The sequence below is a fragment of the Bombus pascuorum genome, chromosome 12 (genome assembly GCF_905332965.1).
Source record: "Bombus pascuorum chromosome 12, iyBomPasc1.1, whole genome shotgun sequence".
NCBI classification, from domain to species: domain Eukaryota; kingdom Metazoa; phylum Arthropoda; class Insecta; order Hymenoptera; family Apidae; genus Bombus; species Bombus pascuorum.
Genome location: NC_083499.1, coordinates 12,910,894 through 12,938,367, shown reverse-complemented (window position 1 = coordinate 12,938,367; position 27,474 = coordinate 12,910,894). Strand labels below are relative to the sequence as shown.

At 57.1% G+C, this 27,474-nt stretch overlaps 4 protein-coding genes across 4 annotated transcripts; all 4 read right to left on the bottom strand.

The window, feature by feature from the left end:
• Positions 1-735: 735 nt before the first annotated feature.
• Positions 736-2,319, bottom strand: LOC132912869 (collagen alpha-1(II) chain-like). Its single transcript, XM_060970647.1, has one exon. It carries the CDS (start codon positions 2,317-2,319, stop codon positions 736-738), a length of 1,584 nt encoding a protein of 527 aa, XP_060826630.1.
• A 5,583-nt stretch (positions 2,320-7,902) lies between these two features.
• On the bottom strand, positions 7,903-9,258 carry LOC132912868 (collagen alpha-1(II) chain-like). The gene has a single exon (XM_060970646.1). The coding sequence runs from the start codon at positions 9,256-9,258 to the stop codon at positions 7,903-7,905; it is 1,356 nt and encodes a 451-aa protein (XP_060826629.1).
• Positions 9,259-13,619: 4,361 nt separating this feature from the next.
• Positions 13,620-16,586, bottom strand: LOC132912867 (hornerin-like). The gene has a single exon (XM_060970645.1). The coding sequence runs from the start codon at positions 16,584-16,586 to the stop codon at positions 13,620-13,622; it is 2,967 nt and encodes a 988-aa protein (XP_060826628.1).
• Positions 16,587-16,715: 129 nt separating this feature from the next.
• Positions 16,716-19,163, bottom strand: LOC132912866 (uncharacterized). Its single transcript, XM_060970644.1, has one exon. The coding sequence runs from the start codon at positions 19,161-19,163 to the stop codon at positions 16,716-16,718; it is 2,448 nt and encodes an 815-aa protein (XP_060826627.1).
• Positions 19,164-27,474: the final 8,311 nt, after the last annotated feature.

Here is a 27,474-nt window from a genome sequence, read left to right as displayed (position 1 = left end):
CCCAACCTAACCCATACCCGCCTCGTGCTCCCCAACCTAACCCCAACCTAACCCCAACCTAACCCCAACCTAACCCCAACCTAACCCCAACCTAACCCCAACCTAACCCCAACCTAACCCCAACCTAACCCCAACCTAACCCCCGGGGCAGCCAACCCCGAGATCATATTCCTCTTCTTGTTTCCTGATCCGTTGGGGGAGATGGCGGCCTCCCCCCCGTTGCGCCCACTTCTCTCGCGTCGTATCCTTGCCGGGTGCTCGGCTCGGACCCTGAGCCGCTCCGCCCGCTCCTTCGCGAGCATGATTTGCTCGCAAAAGTCCCTCACTGCCTCGTAGTCCGACCGGCTACGTAGCAGCGCCTCGACGATCCTCCTCGGGGACAGGTCGTCCCCGATCTTCACCGTCAGGGTGTGTCTCTGCATGGCCCACGCGGGGCAGTGCTGCAGAGTGTGCTGGGCGGTGTCCTCCGCCTCCCCGCAGTGGTGACAGATGTTGGTCACCTCCTTCCGAATCTTCTTCAGGAACTCCCCGAACACTCCGTGCCCGGTGAGCACCTGGGTCAGCCTGTAGGTCAGCGGAACGCCCCGCGCTTCCTTCCACCTGTCCCAGACGGGCAGGACCGCGTCTACCGCGCGGTGGGACGTCTTCCTCGCCTCCTTCTCCAGTAGGAGCCGCCATCTCTCCCATGTCTCCTCTTCTATCTCCTTCCTCACCTGCGGAGGGTCTTCGTCTCGATCACCGTCCCTGGCCCTCGTGGCTCCATACACCTTTTGAAGGGCCAGGGCTTGCAACGCGTATGGAGGGGATGCCGCCAGGACGGTCGCGGACGCGTGCGACACCGTCCTGTACCCTCTCGCTATCCTCAGAGCGGTGGTGCGTTGAACCGCCCGCAGGAGTGTCTGACTTCGCCTGCTCGCGGCCAGATCCCTCGCCCAGATGGGCGCACCGTACATCGCTCGGGCTCTGACCACCCCGTCGTACAGCCTGCGCACCGCTCTCCCGGCGCCTCCGATGTTCGGGAGGATGCCGCATAGGGCGTTGGCCGCCGCCGCCACCTTTGGGGCGAGGATCTCGAAGTGGGGCTCGAACGACCATTGGTCGTCGATGATGAGGCCGAGGTACCTCAGTTGGCTCCCCACCCGGACCCCTACCCCGTCCACGTCGATCGTCAGTCCATCCGGGGGCGGTCCTCTGCGTCTTCCGTCGTAGAACCCGAGCGCCTCCGTCTTGGCCGCGGCGACCTTCAGCCCCAGTTCTCCGATGGCCCCCGCCGCTCGCCGGGTGGCCTCCGTGGCAGCCTCCGCCGTCTCGTACCACCAGCGCCCTCCTGCCACGACCAGGGTGTCGTCCGCGTAGCAGATCAGTCCCGTGCCTCTGGGCATCGGAGTGCGGAGCACGTAGTCGTAAGCGGTTATCCACAGCATCGGTCCCAGGACCGAGCCCTGCGGCACCCCGCGCTCCACCGCTCTTCTCTCCTCTCCCTCCGTGGATCTGTACGTTATCCACCTCTCCCGGAGGTATGCCCCGATTATCCTCCGGAGGTACCCCGGAACCTCGAAGAATCGCAGGGCCTCTCTGATCTTGCTCCACGGGATCGAGTTGAAGGCGTTGGTGATGTCCAGGGAGACCGCTATCGCGATCCCTTCTCGAGCCACCACTCTCTCCACCCCCTCTCTCAATCTGCGGATCGCGTCGATGGTGGACCTCCCGCGACGGAACCCGAACTGGTTGTCGTGCCAGCCTGGTACCCTGGACTCCATGTGCGCCCCCAGACGGGAGGCGATTACTCTCTCGAAGAGCTTGCCCACCTCGTCCAGGAGGCATATCGGCCTGTACGCCGATGGGGACTCCGGCGGTCGACCCTCCTTCCTCAGCAGCACCAGCCTCGCCACCTTCCACGCCCGGGGGTATGCGCCTTCCCTCAGGCATCTGTTGTACAGATGCAGCAGGCGGGGGGCCATGATGTCCATGGTCTCCGCCCACACCCGCCCGGGGATTCCGTCCGGCCCCGGCGCCACGTCCTTGGCAGCCATCTTCTTGGTGGCTGCTTCCAGTTCCTCCCTCGTTATGTGCGCTCCGGGTTGATCCGTCGCCGGTCCGCCGCCGCCGCTCCGAGTGCATCCCCTCTCCTCCGGGGGGGCCTGTTCCGTATCCTCGCGGCGCCTCGGGGAGTCTTCCTCCTCTTCGCCTCCTTCTTCTTCCGGTCGTGGGAACAGCGTGTCGATCACCCGTGCTAGTAGTTCCCGATCCATGTTCTCGGTTATCGGGGGAGCCGCCGGCCTGAGTTTCTTCAGCACCGTCTTGTACGGTCTTCCCCATGGATCGGATTCCACGGATTCCAACAGCCGTTTCCACGACGCCTCTTTCGCTTCCTTTATGGCCCTTTGCAGGGCCATTCTGGCTTCTCTGTGGGCCCTGTACCTCTCGAGGATCTCCTCTTCGTTGCGGTTCCGCCCTCTTCTTCTCGCCCTGGCGAGCAGCCTGCGGGCTCTGTGGCAGTCGTCTCGCAGGTCCGCGATCTCCCGCGACCACCAGTAGACGCTGCTGTTGTCGCGCCTAGACCCGGCGCTGGTTCGCGGCATGGAGGCGTCGCAGGCTCTCCTCATCCATTCTCCCAATTCCTGCGCCTCCCCGTCCACGTTGCCTCGGTTCTTGTTCCTCTTCGCGTCCCAGCACCAAGCCGCTACGGTGGCCGTTGCCCGAAGCATGTCCCCGTCCCTCTCCTTCAGTTTCCATCGGCGAGGAGGGGGCAGCCCCGGGCGGCTCGATGTCCTTCCCTCGACGTTGTTGTTGTTGTCGCCGCTCGTGCTTCTCTTGGCGGGTTCGATGTCCATTAGCACGTAGAGGTGGTCCGCTAGCGTTTCCATCTCTACGGCCACCCGCCAGTTCCTTATTCTGGGGTGGAGCCTCTGCGTCGCCCACGTCAGATCTATGACCGACGCTCCTCTCCGCCCCACGTATGTGGACTCCGAGCCTCTGTTGACCAGCACGAGACCGAGACCCGCGGCCCAGTCCGCCAGTTCTCTGCCTCTCGTGGTGGTTCTGTCGTTGCCCCACGTCGTGGAGTGGGCGTTGAAGTCCCCCAGTACGAGCACCTGTCGGGGGAGAAGCCTCCTTACGCACTCTCCCATCTCGTCCAGTAGGTCCTCGAACGCCCGGATGTCGCAGTTGGGAGAGATGTATACCCCCACCACCACGAGGTCCGTCCATTCGACCGCCACGAACCCGTTGCCTCTTTCCGCGACTCGCCCGGAGACTCCCGAGGTACACGGCCAAGTGATGGCGACCCATCCGCTTAGATCTCCCGCCCATTGGGGGGATGCGGGGATGTTGTACGGCTCCGCCACCACCGCCACGTCGGTCCCGCTCTCCCGGATGGACTGGTAGAGCAGGTCCTGGGCCCTTCCGGCTCTGCCCAAGTTACACTGGAGGACCCGGAATTTACTCGGTCACCTCCATGGCCTCCCCCGGGCCACTCACTCCGATGGTGCTATCCTTCCCTCCGACTGGTGGGTTGCCCGACAGGCTGGCCTGCTCCGCGGCTCCGGTGACGCCCTTGCTCGTGGTTGTCGCCGTGGCCTCTGCTGCCTTGGCCATCGCCGTTCTCCGCGCCCTTCTCCTTCCGGATGGTCCTACCTCCGGTGGTTTGCACGCCGCGCTTCCCATCCTGTGTTTTGACGGGGCTCCTTTTGCCTCGCAGATGGGGCATCTCGGCGATGCGGCCGTGCAGTTCCTCGCCCTGTGCCCCTCTTCTCCGCACCGGAAACACAGGTGGGTTCTTCTCACCGGGGAGACGCACATCGCCGCCATGTGGCCCACCTCCAGGCATCGGAAACACTGGAGCGGTCTCCTGGGGAGTGCGATCACCTTTGCCCTGGTCCACCCCAGTGTGACCCTCCCCGCTTGAGCCAGTTTACGGGCTCCGGCCACGGGGCACTTGGCGTAGAATATCCCCATGCCGCTTCTAGATGTTCCCGCGCTCCATGCTCTGACGTCGCGGGGCTGGCAGTCCGCCGCCCTGGACAGCTCCTCCAGCAGTTCCTCCTCGTTAAGGGATATGTCGACCCCCACCAATTTGATCTCGGCCGTCGGTACCGGGACTGATACTCTGACGGTGGAGGGGTCCAATACCCCGGCTAATCGCGACGCCAACTGCGTGGCCTTGCTCATGCCGGCGTCGTCCGGGATATTGATCACCATGGCCCCGGTCGCCGCCTTTCTCGTTCGGACGTACTCCAGTCCGCATTTCTGGAGGGTCTTGTCCCGTCTCGCCTCCGCCAGGATCTCCTCGTACGTCTTCGGAGCCCCGTCCCTCAGCGTGAGCGTTACCGCCGATGACGTTGGGGGGGGTCGGAGTGCTGGCCGCACGACCGCCGATCCCGCCCTGCCCGCCACCGTCGCGTACGTCCGTTTCGCCGGTTGGGCTCCTGTCTTCTTCTCTCCGTTTCTTTCTCTCCTCCTTTCCCCTCCACCTAATGCGGCGGGGGTCGTCCTTGGCGGTTGCCCGGCTGGTCCCACCGCCGATCTCGCCCTGCTCGTTTGTGGCGCGATGGGGAGGGGGGCGCCGTGGCCCGCTTCTTTCCTCCTCTGTTCCCTGGCCTTCCGTCTCGCCTTCCGCGAGACCATGGTCCTCCATTCCCCGTCCGTCTCCTGTCCCTGTCCCGCTTGCTGTTGAGAGGGTTGGGAGGATTGCGGGGGTTGTTGGGGAGGCTTCGGGCCCGCCGTCCGCGGCATCGTCGTCCGCTCTTTGTCGCCGCTGTTGTTCCCTCCTGTCGCTTGTCTCAGCAGGCCCGTTCCCCTGAGGGCTTCCCTGAGCTCTTCCCTCAGGGTCCCCAACAGGGATGGGCCGAGGCTGCTTATCGACTTCTTTAGCATCTCTATTTCTGCTCCGATGTCGTCCTTGGCCCTCCCGCTGCTCCGGGGAGCCTGCGCCTCCGTCGGGGACGGCGCCGCTGTCTCGGCCGTGCCTTTCAGGAACCTGTTCATCCTCTCTTCCAACTCCTCGTTCCTCCTCTTCAGGCTTTCCACCTCTCTTTCCAGCGCCTCCCTCTTCTTCCTTTCTTCCAGGAAGTCTGGCACCCGGGAGGTGGTTGTTTGGTGGGACCATGCCGCGACGGTGTATTCGACCGCGTCCTTGAGGGTTTTGACGTACGTCCCCTTGAGGTTGGAGGACGTCGCCGCCACCTTCAGGACCTCGGCCTGATGTCGCCGTACTTCGGCGTCCACGTCTCTCGGTGAGGACCCTTGGATAACGTTCCTCATTCGGTCCGACACCTCTGGAGTCACTTTCGTTATTTTTCTCTTCTTGCCCCTCCAGGTGACCGAGGCCATTGACTCCTCGTCCTCCGATCTGCCTTCCGAGGTCGACTCCTTTCTCATCTGAGACGACTCTATCGAGCCGTCTATGGACCTGTGCCCATCTTGCGCTTTCACTTTGTCCCTGACGTTCTTGGGGATTTTGAACGTCTGGAACATGTTGCCGCCGGGCTCCGCTGCGGTTGGAAGCGGGGTTGACGGGACCGCGAGCGGGGCGTGCGACGGCGTCGGTGTCGGTTTCCCTCCCCGGCTGTTGCTTCTTCTCCTGTCCTCGGGTCCCGCCCTCTCCGCTTTTCTCTCCCCGCTTCTTCCGCGGTTCTTTGCCGCTTCGATGTTGTTCGCTTTTGTCCTTGCGGGAGGCCCACCCTCGCGGGTCTCCTCCATCGCGACGTCTTCCATTTCTTCACCGGACGCGTTTACGCGTATGGGGGCCCGGTGGCCCACCCCCACACGGCCACGGTCGCTAGCTAACGACGCAGTGGGGCCCGCTTGACCACCCACTCCTGCGCCGGTACTGGGGTATCCCTCCCCTGCACCGTAAACGTCGATTTCTTGGTTATCCTTCATATCCATATTTTTTCTTTCTTCTTCTTCCTCCTTCCTCCTTCCTTCTTCATCAGGTGCATGGTTGACGAGCCATGCCCTCGTTTGCTTTGCCACTCACTCTTTCGCACCCTACCCCGGTCGGGACCGATGCAGGATGACGGGGAGCCCCACGTGAAGGTGAGGTGAGTGGTCTTGACAGATATGGGCCCACCAACTTCTCCGAAGTTCTCCGCACCGGATCAGCGATCTGACGGGCGCCACAGCGCCGACCAGCCGCCACCCGACTATAGGTGAACATCAGATACATCGGGGTTTCTCAGGGCATGATGCTACGCACTGAGAACCCATACCCGCCTCGTGCTCCCCAACCTAACCCCAACCTAACCCCAACCTAACCCCAACCTAACCCCAACCTAACCCCAACCTAACCCCAACCTAACCCCAACCTAACCCCAACCTAACCCCAACCTAACCCCAACCTAACCCCAACCTAACCCCAACCTAACCCCAACCTAACCCCAACCTAACCCCAACCTAACCCCAACCTAACCCCAACCTAACCCCTAACCCCAACCTAACCCCAACCTAACCCCAACCTAACCCCCAACCTAACCCCAACCTAACCCCAACCTAACCCCAACCTAACCCCAACCTAACCCCAACCTAACCCCAACCTAACCCCAACCTAACCCCAACCTAACCCCAACCTAACCCCAACCTAACCCCAACCTAACCCCAACCTAACCCCAACCTAACCCCAACCTAACCCCAACCTAACCCCAACCTAACCCCAACCTAACCCCAACCTAACCCCAACCTAACCCCAACCTAACCCCAACCTAACCCCAACCTAACCCCAACCTAACCCCAACCTAACCCCAACCTAACCCCAACCTAACCCCAACCTAACCCCAACCTAACCCCAACCTAACCCCAACCTAACCCCAACCTAACCCCAACCTAACCCCAACCTAACCCCAACCTAACCCCAACCTTTTTTTTTTTTTTTTTTTTTTTTTTTACGTGGGGAAATCCTCATGGACACCCTTCCCCCAATGGGGGTCGGGTAGTGTCGGACTCTTACCGACTAAAACCACCACGTGGCTGCTCGTACGCACAGGGAAGAAGAGGGCCCAGGGGTATCACGGTTGAAAATCTCCTGTAAGCCCTCCTCTCATCGTCTTCCCTCCTAGTGCGGAGGGGATGCTTCGCTGTGACTCCCGGGGCAGCCAACCCCGGGGTCATCTTCCTCTTGTTGTTTCCGTATCCGTTGGGGGAGATGGCGGCCTCCCCCCGTTGCGCCCACTTCTCTCGCGTCGTATCCTTGCCGGGTGCTCGGCTCGGACCCTGAGCCGCTCCGCCCGCTCCTTCGCGAGCATGATTTGCTCGCAAAAGTCCCTCACTGCCTCGTAGTCCGACCGGCTACGTAGCAGCGCCTCCACGATCCTCCTCGGGGACAGGTCGTCCCCGATCTTCACCGTCAGGGTGTGTCTCTGCATGGCCCACGCGGGGCAGTGCTGCAGAGTGTGCTGGGCGTTGTCCTCCGCCTCCCCGCAGTGGTGACAGATGTTGGTCACCTCCTTCCGAATCTTCTTCAGGAACTCCCCGAACACTCCGTGCCCGGTGAGCACCTGGGTCAGCCTGTAGGTCAGCGGAACGCCCCGCGCTTCCTTCCACCTGTCCCAGACGGGCAGAACCGCGTCTACCGCGCGGTGGGACGTCTTCCTCGCCTCCTTCTCCAGTAGGAGCCGCCATCTCTCCCATGTCTCCTCTTCTATCTCCTTCCTCACCTGCAGAGGGTCTTCGTCTCGATCCCCGTCCCTGACTCTCGTGGCTCCGTACACCTTTTGAAGGGCCAGGGCTTGCAACGCGTATGGAGGGGATGCCGCCAGGACGGTCGCGGACGCGTGCGACACCGTCCTGTACCCTCTCGCTATCCTCAGAGCGGTGGTACGTTGAACCGCCCGCAGGAGTGTCTGACTTCGCCTGCTCGCGGCCAGATCCCTCGCCCAGATGGGCGCACCGTACATCGCTCGGGCTCTAACCACCCCGTCGTACAGCCTGCGCACCGCTCTCCCGGCGCCTCCGATGTTCGGGAGGATGCCGCATAGGGCGTTGGCCGCTGCCGCCACCTTTGGGGCGAGGCTCTCGAAGTGGGGCTCGAACGACCATTGGTCGTCGATGATGAGGCCCAGGTACCTCAGTTGGCTCCCCACCCGGACCCCTACCCCGTCCACGTCGATCGTCAGTCCATCCGGGGGCGGTCCTCTGCGTCTTCCGTCGTAGAACCCGAGCGCCTCCGTCTTGGCCGGAGCGACCTTCAGCCCCAGTTCTCCGATGGCCCTCGCCGCTCGCCGGGTGGCCTCCGTGGCAACCTCCGCCGTCTCGTACCACCAGCGCCCTCCTGCCACGACCAGGGTGTCGTCCGCGTAGCAAATCAGTCCCGTGCTTCCGGGCATCGGGGTGCGGAGCACGTAGTCGTAGGCGGTTATCCACAGCATCGGTCCCAGGACCGAGCCCTGCGGCACTCCGCGCTCCACCGCTCTTCTCTCCTCTCCCTCCGTGGATCTGTACGTTATCCACCTCTCCCGGAGGTATGCCCCGATTATCCTCCGGAGGTACCCCGGGACCTCGAAGAATCGCAGGGCCTCTCTGATCTTGCTCCACGGGATCGAGTTGAAGGCGTTGGTGATGTCCAGGGAGACCGCTATCGCGATCCCTTCTCGAGCCACCACTCTCTCCACCCCCTCTCTCAATCTGCGGATCGCGTCGATGGTGGACCTCCCGCGACGGAACCCGAACTGGTTGTCGTGCCAGCCTGGTACCCTGGACTCCATGTGCGCCCCCAGACGGGAGGCGATTACTCTCTCGAAGAGCTTGCCCACCTCGTCCAGGAGGCATATCGGCCTGTACGCCGATGGGGACTCCGGCGGTCGACCCTCCTTCCTCAGCAGCACCAGCCTCGCCACCTTCCACGCCCGGGGGTATGCGCCTTCCCTCAGGCACCTGTTGTACAGATGCAGCAGGCGGGGGGCCATGATGTCCATGGTCTCCGCCCACACCCGCCCGGGGATTCCGTCCGGCCCCGGCGCCACGTCCTTGGCAGCCATCTTCTTGGTGGCTGCTTCCAGTTCCTCCCTCGTTATGTGCGCTCCGGGTTGATCCGTCGCCGGTCCGCCGCCGCCGCTCCGAGTGCATCCCCTCTCCTCCGGGGGGGCCTGTTCCGTATCCTCGCGGCGCCTCGGGGAGTCTTCCTCCTCTTCGCCTCCTTCTTCTTCCGGTCGTGGGAACAGCGTGTCGATCACCCGTGCTAGTAGTTCCCGATCCATGTTCTCGGTTATCGGGGGAGCCGCCGGCCTGAGTTTCTTCAGCACCGTCTTGTACGGTCTTCCCCATGGATCGGATTCCACGGATTCCAACAGCCGTTTCCACGACGCCTCTTTCGCTTCCTTTATGGCCCTTTGCAGGGCCATTCTGGCCTCTCTGTGGGCCCTGTACCTCTCGAGGATCTCCTCTTCGTTGCGGTTCCGCCCTCTTCTTCTCGCCCTGGCGAGCAGCCTGCGGGCTCTGTGGCAGTCGTCTCGCAGGTCCGCGATCTCCCGCGACCACCAGTAGACGCTGCTGTTGTCGCGCCTAGACCCGGCGCTGGTTCGCGGCATGGAGGCGTCGCAGGCTCTCCTCATCCATTCTCCCAATTCCTGCGCCTCCCCGTCCACGTTGCCTCGGTTCTTGTTCCTCTTCGCGTCCCAGCACCAAGCCGCTACGGTGGCCGTTGCCCGAAGCATGTCCCCGTCCCTCTCCTTCAGTTTCCATCGGCGAGGAGGGGGCAGCCCCGGGCGGCTCGATGTCCTTCCCTCGACGTTGTTGTTGTTGTCGCCGCTCGTGCTTCTCTTGGCGGGTTCGATGTCCATTAGCACGTAGAGGTGGTCCGCTAGCGTTTCCATCTCTACGGCCACCCGCCAGTTCCTTATTCTGGGGTGGAGCCTCTGCGTCGCCCACGTCAGATCTATGACCGACGCTCCTCTCCGCCCCACGTATGTGGACTCCGAGCCTCTGTTGACCAGCACGAGACCGAGACCCGCGGCCCAGTCCGCCAGTTCTCTGCCTCTCGTGGTGGTTCTGTCGTTGCCCCACGTCGTGGAGTGGGCGTTGAAGTCCCCCAGTACGAGCACCTGTCGGGGGAGAAGCCTCCTTACGCACTCTCCCATCTCGTCCAGTAGGTCCTCGAACGCCCGGATGTCGCAGTTGGGAGAGATGTATACCCCCACCACCACGAGGTCCGTCCATTCGACCGCCACGAACCCGTTGCCTCTTTCCGCGACTCGCCCGGAGACTCCCGAGGTACACGGCCAAGTGATGGCGACCCATCCGCTTAGATCTCCCGCCCATTGGGGGGATGCGGGGATGTTGTACGGCTCCGCCACCACCGCCACGTCGGTCCCGCTCTCCCGGATGGACTGGTAGAGCAGGTCCTGGGCCCTTCCGGCTCTGCCCAAGTTACACTGGAGGACCCGGAATTTACTCGGTCACCTCCATGGCCTCCCCCGGGCCACTCACTCCGATGGTGCTATCCTTCCCTCCGACTGGTGGGTTGCTCGACAGGCTGGCCTGCTCCGCGGCTCCGGTGACGCCCTTGCTCGTGGTTGTCGCCGTGGCCTCTGCTGCCTTGGCCATCGCCGTTCTCCGCGCCCTTCTCCTTCCGGATGGTCCTACCTCCGGTGGTTTGCACGCCGCGCTTCCCATCCTGTGTTTTGACGGGGCTCCTTTTGCCTCGCAGATGGGGCATCTCGGCGATGCGGCCGTGCAGTTCCTCGCCCTGTGCCCCTCTTCTCCGCACCGGAAACACAGGTGGGTTCTTCTCACCGGGGAGACGCACATCGCCGCCATGTGGCCCACCTCAAGGCATCGGAAACACTGGAGCGGTCTCCTGGGGAGTGCGATCACCTTTGCCCTGGTCCACCCCAGTGTGACCCTCCCCGCTTGAGCCAGTTTACGGGCTCCGGCCACGGGGCACTTGGCGTAGAATATCCCCATGCCGCTTCTAGATGTTCCGGCGCTCCATGCTCTGACGTCGCGGGGCTGGCAGTCCGCCGCCCTGGACAGCTCCTCCAGCAGTTCCTCCTCGTTAAGGGATATGTCGACCCCCACCAATTTGATCTCGGCCGTCGGTACCGGGACTGATACTCTGACGGTGGAGGGGTCCAATACCCCGGCTAATCGCGACGCCAACTGCGTGGCCTTGCTCATGCCGGCGTCGTCCGGGATATTGATCACCATGGCCCCGGTCGCCGCCTTTCTCGTTCGGACGTACTCCAGTCCGCATTTCTGGAGGGTCTTGTCCCGTCTCGCCTCCGCCAGGATCTCCTCGTACGTCTTCGGAGCCCCGTCCCTCAGCGTGAGCGTTACCGCCGATGACGTTGGGGGGGGTCGGAGTGCTGGCCGCACGACCGCCGATCCCGCCCTGCCCGCCACCGTCGCGTACGTCCGTTTCGCCGGTTGGGCTCCTGTCTTCTTCTCTCCGTTTCTTTCTCTCCTCCTTTCCCCTCCACCTAATGCGGCGGGGGTCGTCCTTGGCGGTTGCCCGGCTGGTCCCACCGCCGATCTCGCCCTGCTAGTTTGTGGCGCGATGGGGAGGGGGGCGCCGTGGCCCGCTTCTTTCCTCCTCTGTTCCCTGGCCTTCCGTCTCGCATTCCGCGAGACCATGGTCCTCCATTCCCCGTCCGTCTCCTGTCCCTGTCCCTCTTGCTGTTGAGAGGGTTGGGAGGATTGCGGGGGTTGTTGGGGAGGCTTCGGGCTCGCCGTCCGCGGCATCGTCGTCCGCTCTTTGTCGCCGCTGTTGTTCCCTCCTGTCGCTTGTCTCAGCAGGCCCGTTCCCCTGAGGGCTTCCCTGAGCTCTTCCCTCAGGGTCCCCAACAGGGATGGGCCGAGGCTGCTTATCGACTTCTTTAGCATCTCTATTTCTGCTCCGATGTCGTCCTTGGCCCTCCCGCTGCTCCGGGGAGCCTGCGCCTCCGTCGGGGACGGCGCCGCTGTCTCGGCCGTGCCTTTCAGGAACCTGTCTATCCTTTGTTCCAACTCCTCGTTCCTCCTCTTCAGGCTTTCCACCTCTCTTTCCAGCGCCTCCCTCTTCTTCCTTTCTTCCAGGAAGTCTGGCACCCGGGAGGTGGTTGTTTGGTGGGACCATGCCGCGACGGTGTACTCGACCGCGTCCTTGAGGGTTTTGACGTACGTCCCCTTGAGGTTGGAGGACGTCGCCGCCACCTTCAGGACCTCGGCCTGATGTCGCCGTACTTCGGCGTCCACGTCTCTCGGTGAGGACCCTTGGATAACGTTCCTCATTCGGTCCGACACCTCTGGAGTCACTTTCGTTATTTTTCTCTTCTTGCCCCTCCAGGTGACCGAGGCCATTGACTCCTCGTCCTCCGATCTGCCTTCCGAGGTCGACTCCTTTCGGGACCTGTGCCCATCTTGCGCTTTCACTTTGTCCCTGACGTTCTTGGGAATTTTGAACGTTTGGAACGTGTTGCCGCTGTGCTCCGCTGCGGTTGGAAGCGGGGTTGACGGGACCGCGAGCGGGGCGTGCGACGGCGTCGGTGTCGGTTTCCCTCCCCGGCTGTTGCTTCTTCTCCTGTCCTCGGGTCCCGCCCTCTCCGCTTTTCTCTCCCCGCTTCTTCCGCGGTTCTTTGCCGCTTCGATGTTGTTCGCTTTTGTCCTTGCGGGAGGCCCACCCTCGCGGGTCTCCTCCATCGCGACGTCTTCCATTTCTTCACCGGACGCGTTTACGCGTATGGGGGCCCGGTGGCCCACCCCCACACGGCCACGGTCGCTAGCTAACGACGCAGTGGGGCCCGCTTGACCACCCACTCCTGCGCCGGTACTGGGGTATCCCTCCCCTGCACCGTAAACGTCGATTTCTTGGTTATCCTGCATATCCATATATCCATATTTTTTCTCTTTCTTCTTCTTCCTCCTTCCTCCTTCCTTCTTCATCAGGTGCATGGTTGACGAGCCATGCCCTCGTTTGCTTTGCCACTCACTCTTTCGCACCCTACCCCGGTCGGGACCGATGCAGGATGACGGGGAGCCCCACGTGAAGGTGAGGTGAGTGGTCTTGACAGATATGGGCCCACCAACTTCTCCGAAGTTCTCCGCACCGGATCAGCGATCTGACGGGCGCCACAGCGCCGACCAGCCGCCACCCGACTATAGGTGAACATCAGATACATCGGGGTTTCTCAGGGCATGATGCTACGCACTGAGAACCCATACCCGCCTCGTGCTCCCCAACCTAACCCCAACCTAACCCCAACCTAACCCCAACCTAACCCCAACCTTTTTTTTTTTTTTTTTTTTTTTTCGTGGGGAAATCCTCATGGACACCCTTCCCCCGATGGGAGTCGGGTAGTGTCGGACTCTTACCGACTAAAACCACCACGTGGCTGCTCGTACGCACAGGGAAGAAGAGGGCCCAGGGGTATCACGGTTGAAAATCTCCTGTAAGCCCTCCTCTCATCGTCTTCCCTCCTAGTGCGGAGGGGATGCTTCGCTGTGACTCCCGGGGCAGCCAACCCCGGGGTCATCTTCCTCTTGTTGTTTCCGTATCCGTTGGGGGAGATGGCGGCCTCCCCCCGTTGCGCCCACTTCTCTCGCGTCGTATCCTTGCCGGGTGCTCGGCTCGGACCCTGAGCCGCTCCGCCCGCTCCTTCGCGAGCATGATTTGCTCGCAAAAGTCCCTCACTGCCTCGTAGTCCGACCGGCTACGTAGCAGCGCCTCCACGATCCTCCTCGGGGACAGGTCGTCCCCGATCTTCACCGTCAGGGTGTGTCTCTGCATGGCCCACGCGGGGCAGTGCTGCAGAGTGTGCTGGGCGTTGTCCTCCGCCTCCCCGCAGTGGTGACAGATGTTGGTCACCTCCTTTCGAATCTTCTTCAGGAACTCCCCGAACACTCCGTGCCCGGTGAGCACCTGGGTCAGCCTGTAGGTCAGCGGAACGCCCCGCGCTTCCTTCCACCTGTCCCAGACGGGCAGGACCGCGTCTACCGCGCGGTGGGACGTCTTCCTCGCCTCCTTCTCCAGTAGGAGCCGCCATCTCTCCCATGTCTCCTCTTCTATCTCCTTCCTCACCTGCAGAGGGTCTTCGTCTCGATCCCCGTCCCTGACCCTCGTGGCTCCGTACACCTTTTGAAGGGCCAGGGCTTGCAACGCGTATGGAGGGGATGCCGCCAGGACGGTCGCGGACGCGTGCGACACCGTCCTGTACCCTCTCGCTATCCTCAGAGCGGTGGTGCGTTGAACCGCCCGCAGGAGTGTCTGACTTCGCCTGCTCGCGGCCAGATCCCTCGCCCAGATGGGCGCACCGTACATCGCTCGGGCTCTGACCACCCCGTCGTACAGCCTGCGCACCGCTCTCCCGGCGCCTCCGATGTTCGGGAGGATGCCGCATAGGGCGTTGGCCGCTGCCGCTACCTTTGGGGCGAGGCTCTCGAAGTGGGGCTCGAACGACCATTGGTCGTCGATGATGAGGCCCAGGTACCTCAGTTGGCTCCCCACCCGGACCCCTACCCCGTCCACGTCGATCGTCAGTCCATCCGGGGGCGGTCCTCTGCGTCTTCCGTCGTAGAACCCGAGCGCCTCCGTCTTGGCCGGAGCGACCTTCAGCCCCAGTTCTCCGATGGCCCTCGCCGCTCGCCGGGTGGCCTCCGTGGCAGCCTCCGCCGTCTCGTACCACCAGCGCCCTCCTGCCACGACCAGGGTGTCGTCCGCGTAGCAAATCAGTCCCGTGCTTCCGGGCATCGGGGTGCGGAGCACGTAGTCGTAGGCGGTTATCCACAGCATCGGTCCCAGGACCGAGCCCTGCGGCACTCCGCGCTCCACCGCTCTTCTCTCCTCTCCCTCCGTGGATCTGTACGTTATCCACCTCTCCCGGAGGTATGCCCCGATTATCCTCCGGAGGTACCCCGGAACCTCGAAGAATCGCAGGGCCTCTCTGATCTTGCTCCACGGGATCGAGTTGAAGGCGTTGGTGATGTCCAGGGAGACCGCTATCGCGATCCCTTCTCGAGCCACCACTCTCTCCACCCCCTCTCTCAATCTGCGGATCGCGTCGATGGTGGACCTCCCGCGACGGAACCCGAACTGGTTGTCGTGCCAGCCTGGTACCCTGGACTCCATGTGCGCCCCCAGACGGGAGGCGATTACTCTCTCGAAGAGCTTGCCCACCTCGTCCAGGAGGCATATCGGCCTGTACGCCGATGGGGACTCCGGCGGTCGACCCTCCTTCCTCAGCAGCACCAGCCTCGCCACCTTCCACGCCCGGGGGTATGCGCCTTCCCTCAGGCACCTGTTGTACAGATGCAGCAGGCGGGGGGCCATGATGTCCATGGTCTCCGCCCACACCCGCCCGGGGATTCCGTCCGGCCCCGGCGCCACGTCCTTGGCAGCCATCTTCTTGGTGGCTGCTTCCAGTTCCTCCCTCGTTATGTGCGCTCCGGGTTGATCCATCGCCGGTCCGCCGCCGCCGCTCCGAGTGCATCCCCTCTCCTCTGGAGGGGCCTGTTCCGTATCCTCCTGGCGCCTCGGGGAGTCTTCCTCCTCTTCGCCTCCTTCTTCTTCCGGTCGTGGGAACAGCGTGTCGATCACCCGTGCTAGTAGTTCCCGATCCATGTTCTCGGTTATCGGGGGAGCCGCCGGCCTGAGTTTTCTCAGCACCGTCTTGTACGGTCTTCCCCATGGATCGGATTCCACGGATTCCAACAGCCGTTTCCACGACGCCTCTTTCGCTTCCTTTATGGCCCTTTGCAGGGCCATTCTGGCTTCTCTGTGGGCCCTGTACCTCTCGAGGATCTCCTCTTCGTTGCGGTTCCGCCCTCTTCTTCTCGCCCTGGCGAGCAGCCTGCGGGCTCTGTGGCAGTCGTCTCGCAGGTCCGCGATCTCCCGCGACCACCAGTAGACGCTGCTGTTGTCGCGCCTGGACCCGGCGCTGGTTCGCGGCATGGAGGCGTCGCAGGCTCTCCTCATCCATTCTCCCAATTCCTGCGCCTCCCCGTCCACGTTGCCTCGGTTCTTGTTCCTCTTCGCGTCCCAGCACCAAGCCGCTACGGTGGCCGTTGCCCGAAGCATGTCCCCGTCCCTCTCCTTCAGTTTCCATCGGCGAGGAGGGGGCAGCCCCGGGCGGCTCGATGTCCTTCCCTCGACGTTGTTGTTGTTGTCGCCGCTCGTGCTTCTCTTGGCGGGTTCGATGTCCATTAGCACGTAGAGGTGGTCCGCTAGCGTTTCCATCTCTACGGCCACCCGCCAGTTCCTTATTCTGGGGTGGAGCCTCTGCGTCGCCCACGTCAGATCTATGACCGACGCTCCTCTCCGCCCCACGTATGTGGACTCCGAGCCTCTGTTGACCAGCACGAGACCGAGACCCGCGGCCCAGTCCGCCAGTTCTCTGCCTCTCGTGGTGGTTCTGTCGTTGCCCCACGTCGTGGAGTGGGCGTTGAAGTCCCCCAGTACGAGCACCTGTCGGGGGAGAAGCCTCCTTACGCACTCTCCCATCTCGTCCAGTAGGTCCTCGAACGCCCGGATGTCGCAGTTGGGAGAGATGTATACCCCCACCACCACGAGGTCCGTCCATTCGACCGCCACGAACCCGTTGCCTCTTTCCGCGATTCGCCCGGAGACTCCCGAGGTACACGGCCAAGTGATGGCGACCCATCCGCTTAGATCTCCCGCCCATTGGGGGGATGCGGGGATGTTGTACGGCTCCGCCACCACCGCCACGTCGGTCCTGCTCTCCCGGATGGACTGGTAGAGCAGGTCCTGGGCCCTTCCGGCTCTGCCCAAGTTACACTGGAGGACCCGGAATTTACTCGGTCACCTCCATGGCCTCCCCCGGGCCACTCACTCCGATGGTGCTATCCTTCCCTCCGACTGGTGGGTTGCCCGACAGGCTGGCCTGCTCCGCGGCTCCGGTGACGCCCTTGCTCGTGGTTGTCGCCGTGGCCTCTGCTGCCTTGGCCATCGCCGTTCTCCGCGCCCTTCTCCTTCCGGATGGTCCTACCTCCGGTGGTTTGCACGCCGCGCTTCCCATCCTGTGTTTTGACGGGGCTCCTTTTGCCTCGCAGATGGGGCACCTCGGCGATGCGGCCGTGCAGTTCCTCGCCCTGTGCCCCTCTTCTCCGCACCGGAAACACAGGTGGGTTCTTCTCACCGGGGAGACGCACATCGCCGCCATGTGGCCCACCTCCAGGCATCGGAAACACTGGAGCGGTCTCCTGGGGAGTGCGATCACCTTTGCCCTGGTCCACCCCAGTGTGACCCTCCCCGCTTGAGCCAGTTTACGGGCTCCGGCCACGGGGCACTTGGCGTAGAATATCCCCATGCCGCTTCTAGATGTTCCCGCGCTCCATGCTCTGACGTCGCGGGGCTGGCAGTCCGCCGCCCTGGACAGCTCCTCCAGCAGTTCCTCCTCGTTCAGGGATATGTCGACCCCCACCAATTTGATCTCGGCCGTCGGTACCGGGACTGATACTCTGACGGTGGAGGGGTCCAATACCCCGGCTAATCGCGACGCCAACTGCGTGGCCTTGCTCATGCCGGCGTCGTCCGGGATATTGATCACCATGGCCCCGGTCGCCGCCTTTCTCGTTCGGACGTACTCCAGTCCGCATTTCTGGAGGGTCTTGTCCCGTCTCGCCTCCGCCAGGATCTCCTCGTACGTCTTCGGAGCCCCGTCCCTCAGCGTGAGCGTTACCGCCGATGACGTTGGGGGGGGTCGGAGTGCTGGCCGCACGACCGCCGATCCCGCCCTGCCCGCCACCGTCGCGTACGTCCGTTTCGCCGGTTGGGCTCCTGTCTTCTTCTCTCCGTTTCTTTCTCTCCTCCTTTCCCCTCCACCTAATGCGGCGGGGGTCGTCCTTGGCGGTTGCCCGGCTGGTCCCACCGCCGATCTCGCCCTGCTCGTTTGTGGCGCGATGGGGAGGGGGGCGCCGTGGCCCGCTTCTTTCCTCCTCTGTTCCCTGGCCTTCCGTCTCGCATTCCGCGAGACCATGGTCCTCCATTCCCCGTCCGTCTCCTGTCCCTGTCCCTCTTGCTGTTGAGAGGGTTGGGAGGATTGCGGGGGTTGTTGGGGAGGCTTCGGGCTCGCCGTCCGCGGCATCGTCGTCCGCTCTTTGTCGCCGCTGTTGTTCCCTCCTGTCGCTTGTCTCAGCAGGCCCGTTCCCCTGAGGGCTTCCCTGAGCTCTTCCCTCAGGGTCCCCAACAGGGATGGGCCGAGGCTGCTTATCGACTTCTTTAGCATCTCTATTTCTGCTCCGATGTCGTCCTTGGCCCTCCCGCTGCTCCGGGGAGCCTGCGCCTCCGTCGGGGACGGCGCCGCTGTCTCGGCCGTGCCTTTCAGGAACCTGTCTATCCTTTGTTCCAACTCCTCGTTCCTCCTCTTCAGGCTTTCCACCTCTCTTTCCAGCGCCTCCCTCTTCTTCCTTTCTTCCAGGAAGTCTGGCACCCGGGAGGTGGTTGTTTGGTGGGACCATGCCGCGACGGTGTACTCGACCGCGTCCTTGAGGGTTTTGACGTACGTCCCCTTGAGGTTGGAGGACGTCGCCGCCACCTTCAGGACCTCGGCCTGATGTCGCCGTACTTCGGCGTCCACGTCTCTCGGTGAGGACCCTTGGATAACGTTCCTCATTCGGTCCGACACCTCTGGAGTCACTTTCGTTATTTTTCTCTTCTTGCCCCTCCAGGTGACCGAGGCCATTGACTCCTCGTCCTCCGATCTGCCTTCCGAGGTCGACTCCTTTCTCATCTGAGACGACTCTATCGAGCCGTCTATGGACCTGTGCCCATCTTGCGCTTTCACTTTGTCCCTGACGTTCTTGGGGATTTTGAACGTCTGGAACATGTTGCCGCTGTGCTCCGCTGCGGTTGGAAGCGGGGTTGACGGGACCGCGAGCGGGGCGTGCGACGGCGTCGGTGTCGGTTTCCCTCCCCGGCTGTTGCTTCTTCTCCTGTCCTCGGGTCCCGCCCTCTCCGCTTTTCTCTCCCCGCTTCTTCCGCGGTTCTTTGCCGCTTCGATGTTGTTCGCTTTTGTCCTTGCGGGAGGCCCACCCTCGCGGGTCTCCTCCATCGCGACGTCTTCCATTTCTTCACCGGACGCGTTTACGCGTATGGGGGCCCGGTGGCCCACCCCCACACGGCCACGGTCGCTAGCTAACGACGCAGTGGGGCCCGCTTGACCACCCACTCCTGCGCCGGTACTGGGGTATCCCTCCCCTGCACCGTAAACGTCGATTTCTTGGTTATCCTTCATATCCATATTTTTTCTTTCTTCTTCTTCCTCCTTCCTCCTTCCTTCTTCATCAGGTGCATGGTTGACGAGCCATGCCCTCGTTTGCTTTGCCACTCACTCTTTCGCACCCTACCCCGGTCGGGACCGATGCAGGATGACGGGGAGCCCCACGTGAAGGTGAGGTGAGTGGTCTTGACAGATATGGGCCCACCAACTTCTCCGAAGTTCTCCGCACCGGATCAGCGATCTGACGGGCGCCACAGCGCCGACCAGCCGCCACCCGACTATAGGTGAACATCAGATACATCGGGGTTTCTCAGGGCATGATGCTACGCACTGAGAACCCATACCCGCCTCGTGCTCCCCAACCTAACCCCAACCTAACCCCAACCTAACCCCAACCTAACCCCAACCCCGCAGAACGGTTTTCGAACCCTCCACAACGTTATGGAAGGCTCTCCACCGATTTCCTACCCCGCAGAATGGTTTTCCAACCCTCCAGATCGTTGTGGGATGCTCTCCAACGATTTCCAACACCGTAGAATGGATTTCCAACCCTCCAGATCGTTGTGGGATGCTCTCCAACGATTTCCAACACCGTAGAATGGTTTTCCAACCCTCCAGATCGTTGTGGAAGGCTCACCAACGAATTACATTACCGCAGAATGGTTTTCCAACCATCCACAACGTTGTGGAATGCTCTCCAACGATTTCCAACACCGTAGAATGGTTCTCCAACCCTCCAGATCGTTGTGGGATGCTCTTCAACGATCTCCAACACCGTAGAATGGTTTTCCAACCCTCCAGATCGTTGTGGGATGTTCTCCAACGATTTCCAACACCGTAGAATGGTTTTCCAACCCTCCAGATCGTTGTGGAAGGCTCACCAACGAATTCCAATACCGCAGAATGGTTTTCCAACCATCCACAACGTTGTGGAATGCTCTCCAACGATTTCCAACACCGCAGAATGGTTTTCCAACCCTTCAGATAGTTGTGGAAAGCTCTCCAACGATTTCTAAAAACGCAGAATGGTTTTCCAATCCTCCAGATCGTTGTGGGATGCTCTCCAACGATTTCCAACACCGTAGAATGGTTTTCCAACCCTCCAGATCGTTGTGGGATGCTCTCCAACGATTTCCAACACCGTAGAATGGATTTCCAACCCTCCAGATCGTTGTGGGATGCTCTCCAACGATTTCCAACACCGTAGAATGGTTTTCCAACCCTCCAGATCGTTGTGGAAGGCTCACCAACGAATTACATTACCGCAGAATGGTTTTCCAACCATCCACAACGTTGTGGAATGCTCTCCAACGATTTCCAACACCGTAGAATGGTTCTCCAACCCTCCAGATCGTTGTGGGATGCTCTTCAACGATCTCCAACACCGTAGAATGGTTTTCCAACCCTCCAGATCGTTGTGGGATGTTCTCCAACGATTTCCAACACCGCAGAATGGTTTTCCAACCCTTCAGATAGTTGTGGAAAGCTCTCCAACGATTTCCAACCCCGCAGAACGGTTTTCGAACCCTCCACAACGTTATGGAAGGCTCTCCACCGATTTCCTACCCCGCAGAATGGTTTTCCAACCCTCCAGATCGTTGTGGGATGCTCTCCAACGATTTCCAACACCGTAGAATGGTTTTCCAACCCTCCAGATCGTTGTGGGATGCTCTCCAACGATTTCCAACACCGTAGAATGGATTTCCAACCCTCCAGATCGTTGTGGGATGCTCTCCAACGATTTCCAACACCGTAGAATGGTTTTCCAACCCTCCAGATCGTTGTGGAAGGCTCACCAACGAATTACATTACCGCAGAATGGTTTTCCAACCATCCACAACGTTGTGGAATGCTCTCCAACGATTTCCAACACCGTAGAATGGTTCTCCAACCCTCCAGATCGTTGTGGGATGCTCTTCAACGATCTCCAACACCGTAGAATGGTTTTCCAACCCTCCAGATCGTTGTGGGATGTTCTCCAACGATTTCCAACACCGTAGAATGGTTTTCCAACCCTCCAGATCGTTGTGGAAGGCTCACCAACGAATTCCAATACCGCAGAATGGTTTTCCAACCATCCACAACGTTGTGGAATGCTCTCCAACGATTTCCAACACCGCAGAATGGTTTTCCAACCCTTCAGATAGTTGTGGAAAGCTCTCCAACGATTTCTAAAAACGCAGAATTGTTTTCCAACACTCCACAACGTTGTGGAAGTATCTTCAACGATTTCCAACACCGTAGAATGGTTTTCCAACCCTCCAGATCGTTGTGGAAGTCTCTCCAACGATTTCGAATACCGGAGAATTGTTTTCCAACCCACCACAACGTTGTGAAACTCTCCTACGATTTCCAACACCGTAGAATGGTTTTCCAACCCTACAGATCGTTGTGGGATGCTCTCCAACGATTTCCAACACCGTAGAATGGTTTTCCAACCCTCCAGATCGCTGTTGAAGGCATTCCAACGAATTCCAACCCGGCAGAATGGTTTTCCAATCATCCACAACGTTGTGAAAGACTCTCCAACGATTTCCTACTCCGCAGGATGGATTTCTATCCCTCCACAACGTTGTGGAAGTATCTCCTACGATTTCCAACCCCGTAGAATGGTTTTCCAACATAGGTATCTATCTTATGATTAATTACGACTAAAACGCACGCATCCCACGTTGTCCCACGTTGTCCCACGTCGTCCAACGACGTCCCACGTTGTCCCACGGTGCAGTCCAGTCTAGATCATCCAAAATTCTTTTCGCGGCTTTTGGTGACCCAAACTGGACTGGTGCGTAGTTCTCAGCTTGGTATCGTTTTGCAAAGTTTAATCAACTGATTAATTTTTGGAAAACGATGCCAATTACCAGGTCTCACCACGTGGAGGTGACTACGCACGAGACCCGCCCATGATTTATTTCACATTATGCATCGGTCTCGACGTTCAACCTGTTGGCAGGAATGTCGAGTTCTGACTCTACGTGATCATGGGCCTGCGTAAAGAGATAGCTGTTTCGTAGCCTAACTGCGAAACATATATCTCCAACGCAGCGGTTACACGAATCTTTACAAACGTAAAACAAAGCTTACACGACGCAATATCTATCTCCCACACAACGCAACATGTATCTCACACACAAAGATTACATCGATCGGTACAAACATCGTACAATAATTCGCAACCCTATCGGCAACATTCCGTATCAAAGATACATTTGTCTAACTTGGAACGAAAGAAAAGAAATAAGGCTACCATGAAAAAGGAGCTCCAACAATCAGACTATGCAAGAAAACGCGATCTCTCGAAAGAACTAACAAACCTACGCGACGTACCCCCGTGCACCAGATAACCCTAAGGTTCAGCCGAACCCAAGCATTGACCTTCGCCCGATTCCTGTCACGTCGTTTTTATCTTATCACGGTCGATGGCACTTGCCGATGATACCAGTGTCCAGCAAATGGGCCTGCGATTTAACACACTCCAACTGAACATGTTGAACTCGGGGAGGGACCGCTGAACAGGATTACGAAGGCTAGGCCCCAACTGAACAGTGGGGTCCACCCCCACGGGTTCGATCAGAATTACGGAGGACGTGAAATGCAGGTCCCTGTCCAAGTACCGAAGTACCAATCGGACAGGATTGCGGACCTGCGACTCGATCGTCAACAGATTTACAGGTATCACCAGCGTCATGACAACGCCCGCGATTCGAGGCAAACGACGAGCAGTCGTCGAGTAGTCACCAAGACAAGAGGTGTCCTTGGGCGACCTATGAATCCAAAGAGTTGTCCAGTGCACGTTGACCCGCACGTACCCGGGATACGCGCGAGCGAGTACGCCACGCCGCAGTTTGAAAGAACTGAGCGATCGCGAACCGATAAATCGCGGGAACAATTTTTCCAATGTGGTAAGCGAGGGGATCAAGACAGACGAGATTTATGTTTTTCATTCCAAGATGGATAAGTATCTTTGTACGGAATGAGTTTACAATGCACATAACATAGGTATCTATCTTATGATTAATTAAGGCTAAAACGCACGCATCCCACGTTGTCCCTCGTTGTCCCACGATGTCCCACGTTGTCCCCCGGTGCCCCCGCGGGGGGGTATTAGTCCAGTCTAGATCACCAAAACTATTTTGGATGATCAAGACCAGACTATATTCAAGTAGTTTTTAGCTTGATATCGTTTTTCAAATAATAATACTAGTATTTAAGATAGTAGTTGGTGTATTATTATTTGGAAAACGATACCAATTACCGGGACCCACCACGAGGAGGTAACTACGCTCGGGTCCCATTTACATAAACAGTTTTTAAGCATTGGTAGTAGAGATGTAAAATTATTTTATAACAAAGAAGTAGCGTGTATTGAAATTTATTAATTAGAATAGCTGTAGTACGTGGATCTGCAGAATCATACTTGATAATTGAACATATCATCGAAGAAACGAAACCATGCAAGATAACAATTGTAGTGCGAATGGGTGAATGGTGAGTTGTCGCTGCCTTCGATTAAATTGCACTTGCTTCCTTCGTTCCACGAATACGGGACTGTTTCCTTGGTTTCGAGCAGACATGGAAAATTACATCCCATCCATAAACACACAATAGGTACACTCTGCGTTACCATTGTTTTTATATGAAATAGTGAAATGAGAAATTAAATTATATATTTAAAATTAAAAAATAATGCTGTATAGAAATAAAATAGCACTTCAGGGACTTGAAAGATTTCGTAAATATTAAATAAAACGAAATAAATCATTAATTTCCTCACAACGAATTGATGGTATTCATTTAAATCAATGAATATAGAGTTGCTTCCAATTAATGGTACAACTGTTATAAATTAAGAGCATCATTACTTTGAATTAATGGGAGGATATGGTTATAAATTATTGGTATAATAGTTAAGAATTAATGGAGTAATTGTTTTAGATTAATGGCTTAAATGTTAGAAATTCATGGCTTACCTGTATAAAATAACAGTTTAAATGTTGTAAATTAATAGCTTAAATGTTATAAATTAATGGCTTAAATGCTATAAATTAATGGAATAAATGTTATAAATTAATTATTTAAGTGTTGTAAATTAATAGCATAGACGTTATAACTCACTAGTTGCAATGTTATTGTTTGGCTTTTTTTTTATTTACCTTATATTCAAATTCTTCTTCGACGTTCACTCTTCGGGAGTTCAAGCAGGAAAGAGCTCGCGCGCGACTTGCGTGTTCCTTATATAACTTGATAAGGTGGGGGGGGGGGATGTTAATCAAACGATGTTAATCAAGAGCGACGAGATTTATATTTTTCGTTTCAAGATGGATATGTATCTTTGTACGGAATGAGCTTACAATGCACCTAACATAGGTATCTATCTTATGATTAATTACGACTAAAACGCACGCATCCCACGTTGTCCCACGTTGTCCCACGTCGTCCAACGACGTCCCACGTTGTCCCACGGTGCAGTCCAGTCTAGATCATCCAAAATTCTTTTCCCGGCTTTTGGTGACCCAAACTGGACTGGTGCGTAGTTCTCAGCTTGGTATCGTTTTCCAAAGATTAATCAACTGAATGATTTTTGGAAAACGATGCCAATTACCAGGTCTCACCACGTGGAGGTGACTACGCACGGGACCCGCCCATGATTTATTTCACATTATGCATCGGTCTCGGTCTCGACGTTCAACCTGTTGGCAGGAATGTCGAGTTCTGACTCTACGTGATCATGGGCCTGCGTAAAGAGATAGCTGTTTCGTAGTCTAACTGCGAAACATATATCTCCAACGCAGCGGTTACACGAATCTCTACAAACGTAAAACAAAGTTTACACGACGCAATATCTATCTCTCACACAACGCAACATGTATCTCACACACAACGATTACATCGATCGGTACAAATATCGTACAATAATTCGCAACCCTATCGGGAACATTCCGTATCAAAGATACATTTGTCTAACTTGGAACGAATGAAAAGAAATGAGGCTGCTATGGAAAAGCAGCCCCAACAATCAGAGGATGAAAGAAAAACCGCGGATCGCCCGGAACGAAAGTAATCGCGATCTCTCGAAGGAACTAACAAACCTACGCGACGTACCCCCGTGCACCAGATAACCCTAAGGTTCAGCCTAACCCAAGCATTGACCTTCGCCCGATTCCTGTCACGCCGTTTGGATCTTATCACGGTCGATGGCACTTGCCGGTGATACCAGTGTCCAGCAAATGGGCCTGCGATTTAACACACTCCAACTGAACATGTTGAACTCGGGGAGGGACCGCTGAACAGGATTACGAAGGCAAGGCCCCAACTGAACAGTGGGGTCCACCCCCACGGGTTCGATCAGAATTACGGAGGACGTGAAATGCAGGTCCCTGTCCAAGTACCGAAGTACCAATCGGACAGGATTGCGGACCTGCGACTCGATCGTCAACAGATTCACAGGTATCACCAGCGTGATGACAACGCCCGCGATTCGAGGCAAACGACGAGCAGTCGTCGACTAGTCACCAAGACAAGAGGTGTCCTTGGGCGACCTATGAATCCAAAGAGTTGTCCAGTGCACGTTGACCCGCACGTACCCGGGATACGCTCGAGCGAGTACGCCACGCCGCAGTTTGAAAGAACTGAGCGATCGCGAACCGATAAATCGCGGGAACAATTTTTCCAATGTGGTAAGCGAGGGGATCAAGAGAGACTAGATTTATATTTTTCGTTCCAACATGGATAAGTATCTTTGTACGGAATGTGCTTCCAATGCACATAACATAGGTATCTATCTTATGATTAATTAAGGCTAAAACGCACGCATTCCACTTTGACCCACGTTGTCCCACGTCGTCCCACGTTGTCCCACGTTGTCCAGCGTTGTCCACCGTTGTCCACCGTTGTCCAGCGTTGTCCACCGTTGTCCAGCGTTGTCCACCGTTGTCCAGCGTTGTCCACCGTTGTCCAGCGTTGTCCAGCGTTGTCCAGCGTTGTCCTACGGTGTCTGACGGTGTCCCATGGCGCAGTCCAGAATAGATTACCCAATATTCTCTTCGTAGCTTTTGGTGATCCAAACTGCACTGTATTGGTGTAGTTATTAGCTTGGTATCGATTTATTGTACAATGTTTGTGCTGATCGATGTAATCGTTTCCCAAAAATTAATCAACTGATTAATCTGCGAAAGTTATTACATCGATCAGTACAAATATTGTACAATAATTCGCAACCATACTGGCAGCATTCGGTAACAACGATACATTTGTCTAACTTGGATCGAGAGAAGGAAAATGAAAATACCGATACTGCATATACAATTGAGAATCTTGCAAAATGGACATACAACTCGTTGTGCTAAACTTTTGAAGATATCGAAAGTTATAAATTGTGACGATGCCGTAATATACTTCTCTTAATAATGTGATATCAAGAACAATCAGACTATGAAAGAAAAATCATCTGGACCTCTAGCATATATATTTAATATGCTATGAAACGTTGAAATATGTAACTGAAATGTATTTTCTGTAAATTAATAAATCTGAAACAAACTCATTTACTGAATTTGATACATATAAAAGAAACAGGCATCTTTAAAACGAGAACATTTTATATATGAAAAATAAACTACTAATAATGGTCAATTATAGATCAAATTACTATTGATTAAATTTTAGCAAATATAGAGAATTATTTGTATCTTTTTAAACGAAAGTAGGGTTACGTCGAAAACAAGAATTTTAAGTAATTGAATTTAAACTGAATTAAAACTTGAAAATGTCATATGCAATAACTAAGATGAGAGAAAATCCGATTATTATAAAATCACTTGTTTTGTCTTTTAACTTTCAACGGTATCTGTTATTTCCTACAACAACATAGTGACTTGCAACATAGTGAACCGAAAGATATGCGCATAAATCATATTTTGCAGAATTTTTGCTACAAACGTGACGATAATCGCGAATGAACTCTTGTTTCATGCAAATGAAATTCGAATATTTATAAAAATACTGTTACTCTTATGTTACTGTGAAAAGATAGAAAATATCGCGGCCGAAAGGATTCTAACAGTTATGGTTCTAAGAACGAACAATCATCAGCATTAATTCTAATAGCAATGAATTAAATTTTTTAAAATATTTCAAGCCTTCGTAGCAATATTAAGATATTTCATTATAATACTTTGTTACGTGTTGAAATCGTTTACAATTTCATACATGTATATATATATATATATTACATTCGTAATAAAGTACTGTATTTTAACAGTCATGGTAACGTTAACGCTGATACAGAAATAAGTGTTTTAGCAGTATTTTCAGTAATAAACGTACTAATAAG

Bases quoted from the DNA above. Each gene is read 5' to 3' on its own strand.
- LOC132912869 (XM_060970647.1), bottom strand. From the start codon at position 2,319: ATGGGGAAGACCGTACAAGACGGTGCTGAAGAAACTCAGGCCGGCGGC.
- LOC132912868 (XM_060970646.1), bottom strand. From the start codon at position 9,258: ATGGGGAAGACCGTACAAGACGGTGCTGAAGAAACTCAGGCCGGCGGC.
- LOC132912867 (XM_060970645.1), bottom strand. From the start codon at position 16,586: ATGGGCGGGAGATCTAAGCGGATGGGTCGCCATCACTTGGCCGTGTAC.
- LOC132912866 (XM_060970644.1), bottom strand. From the start codon at position 19,163: ATGGATATGAAGGATAACCAAGAAATCGACGTTTACGGTGCAGGGGAG.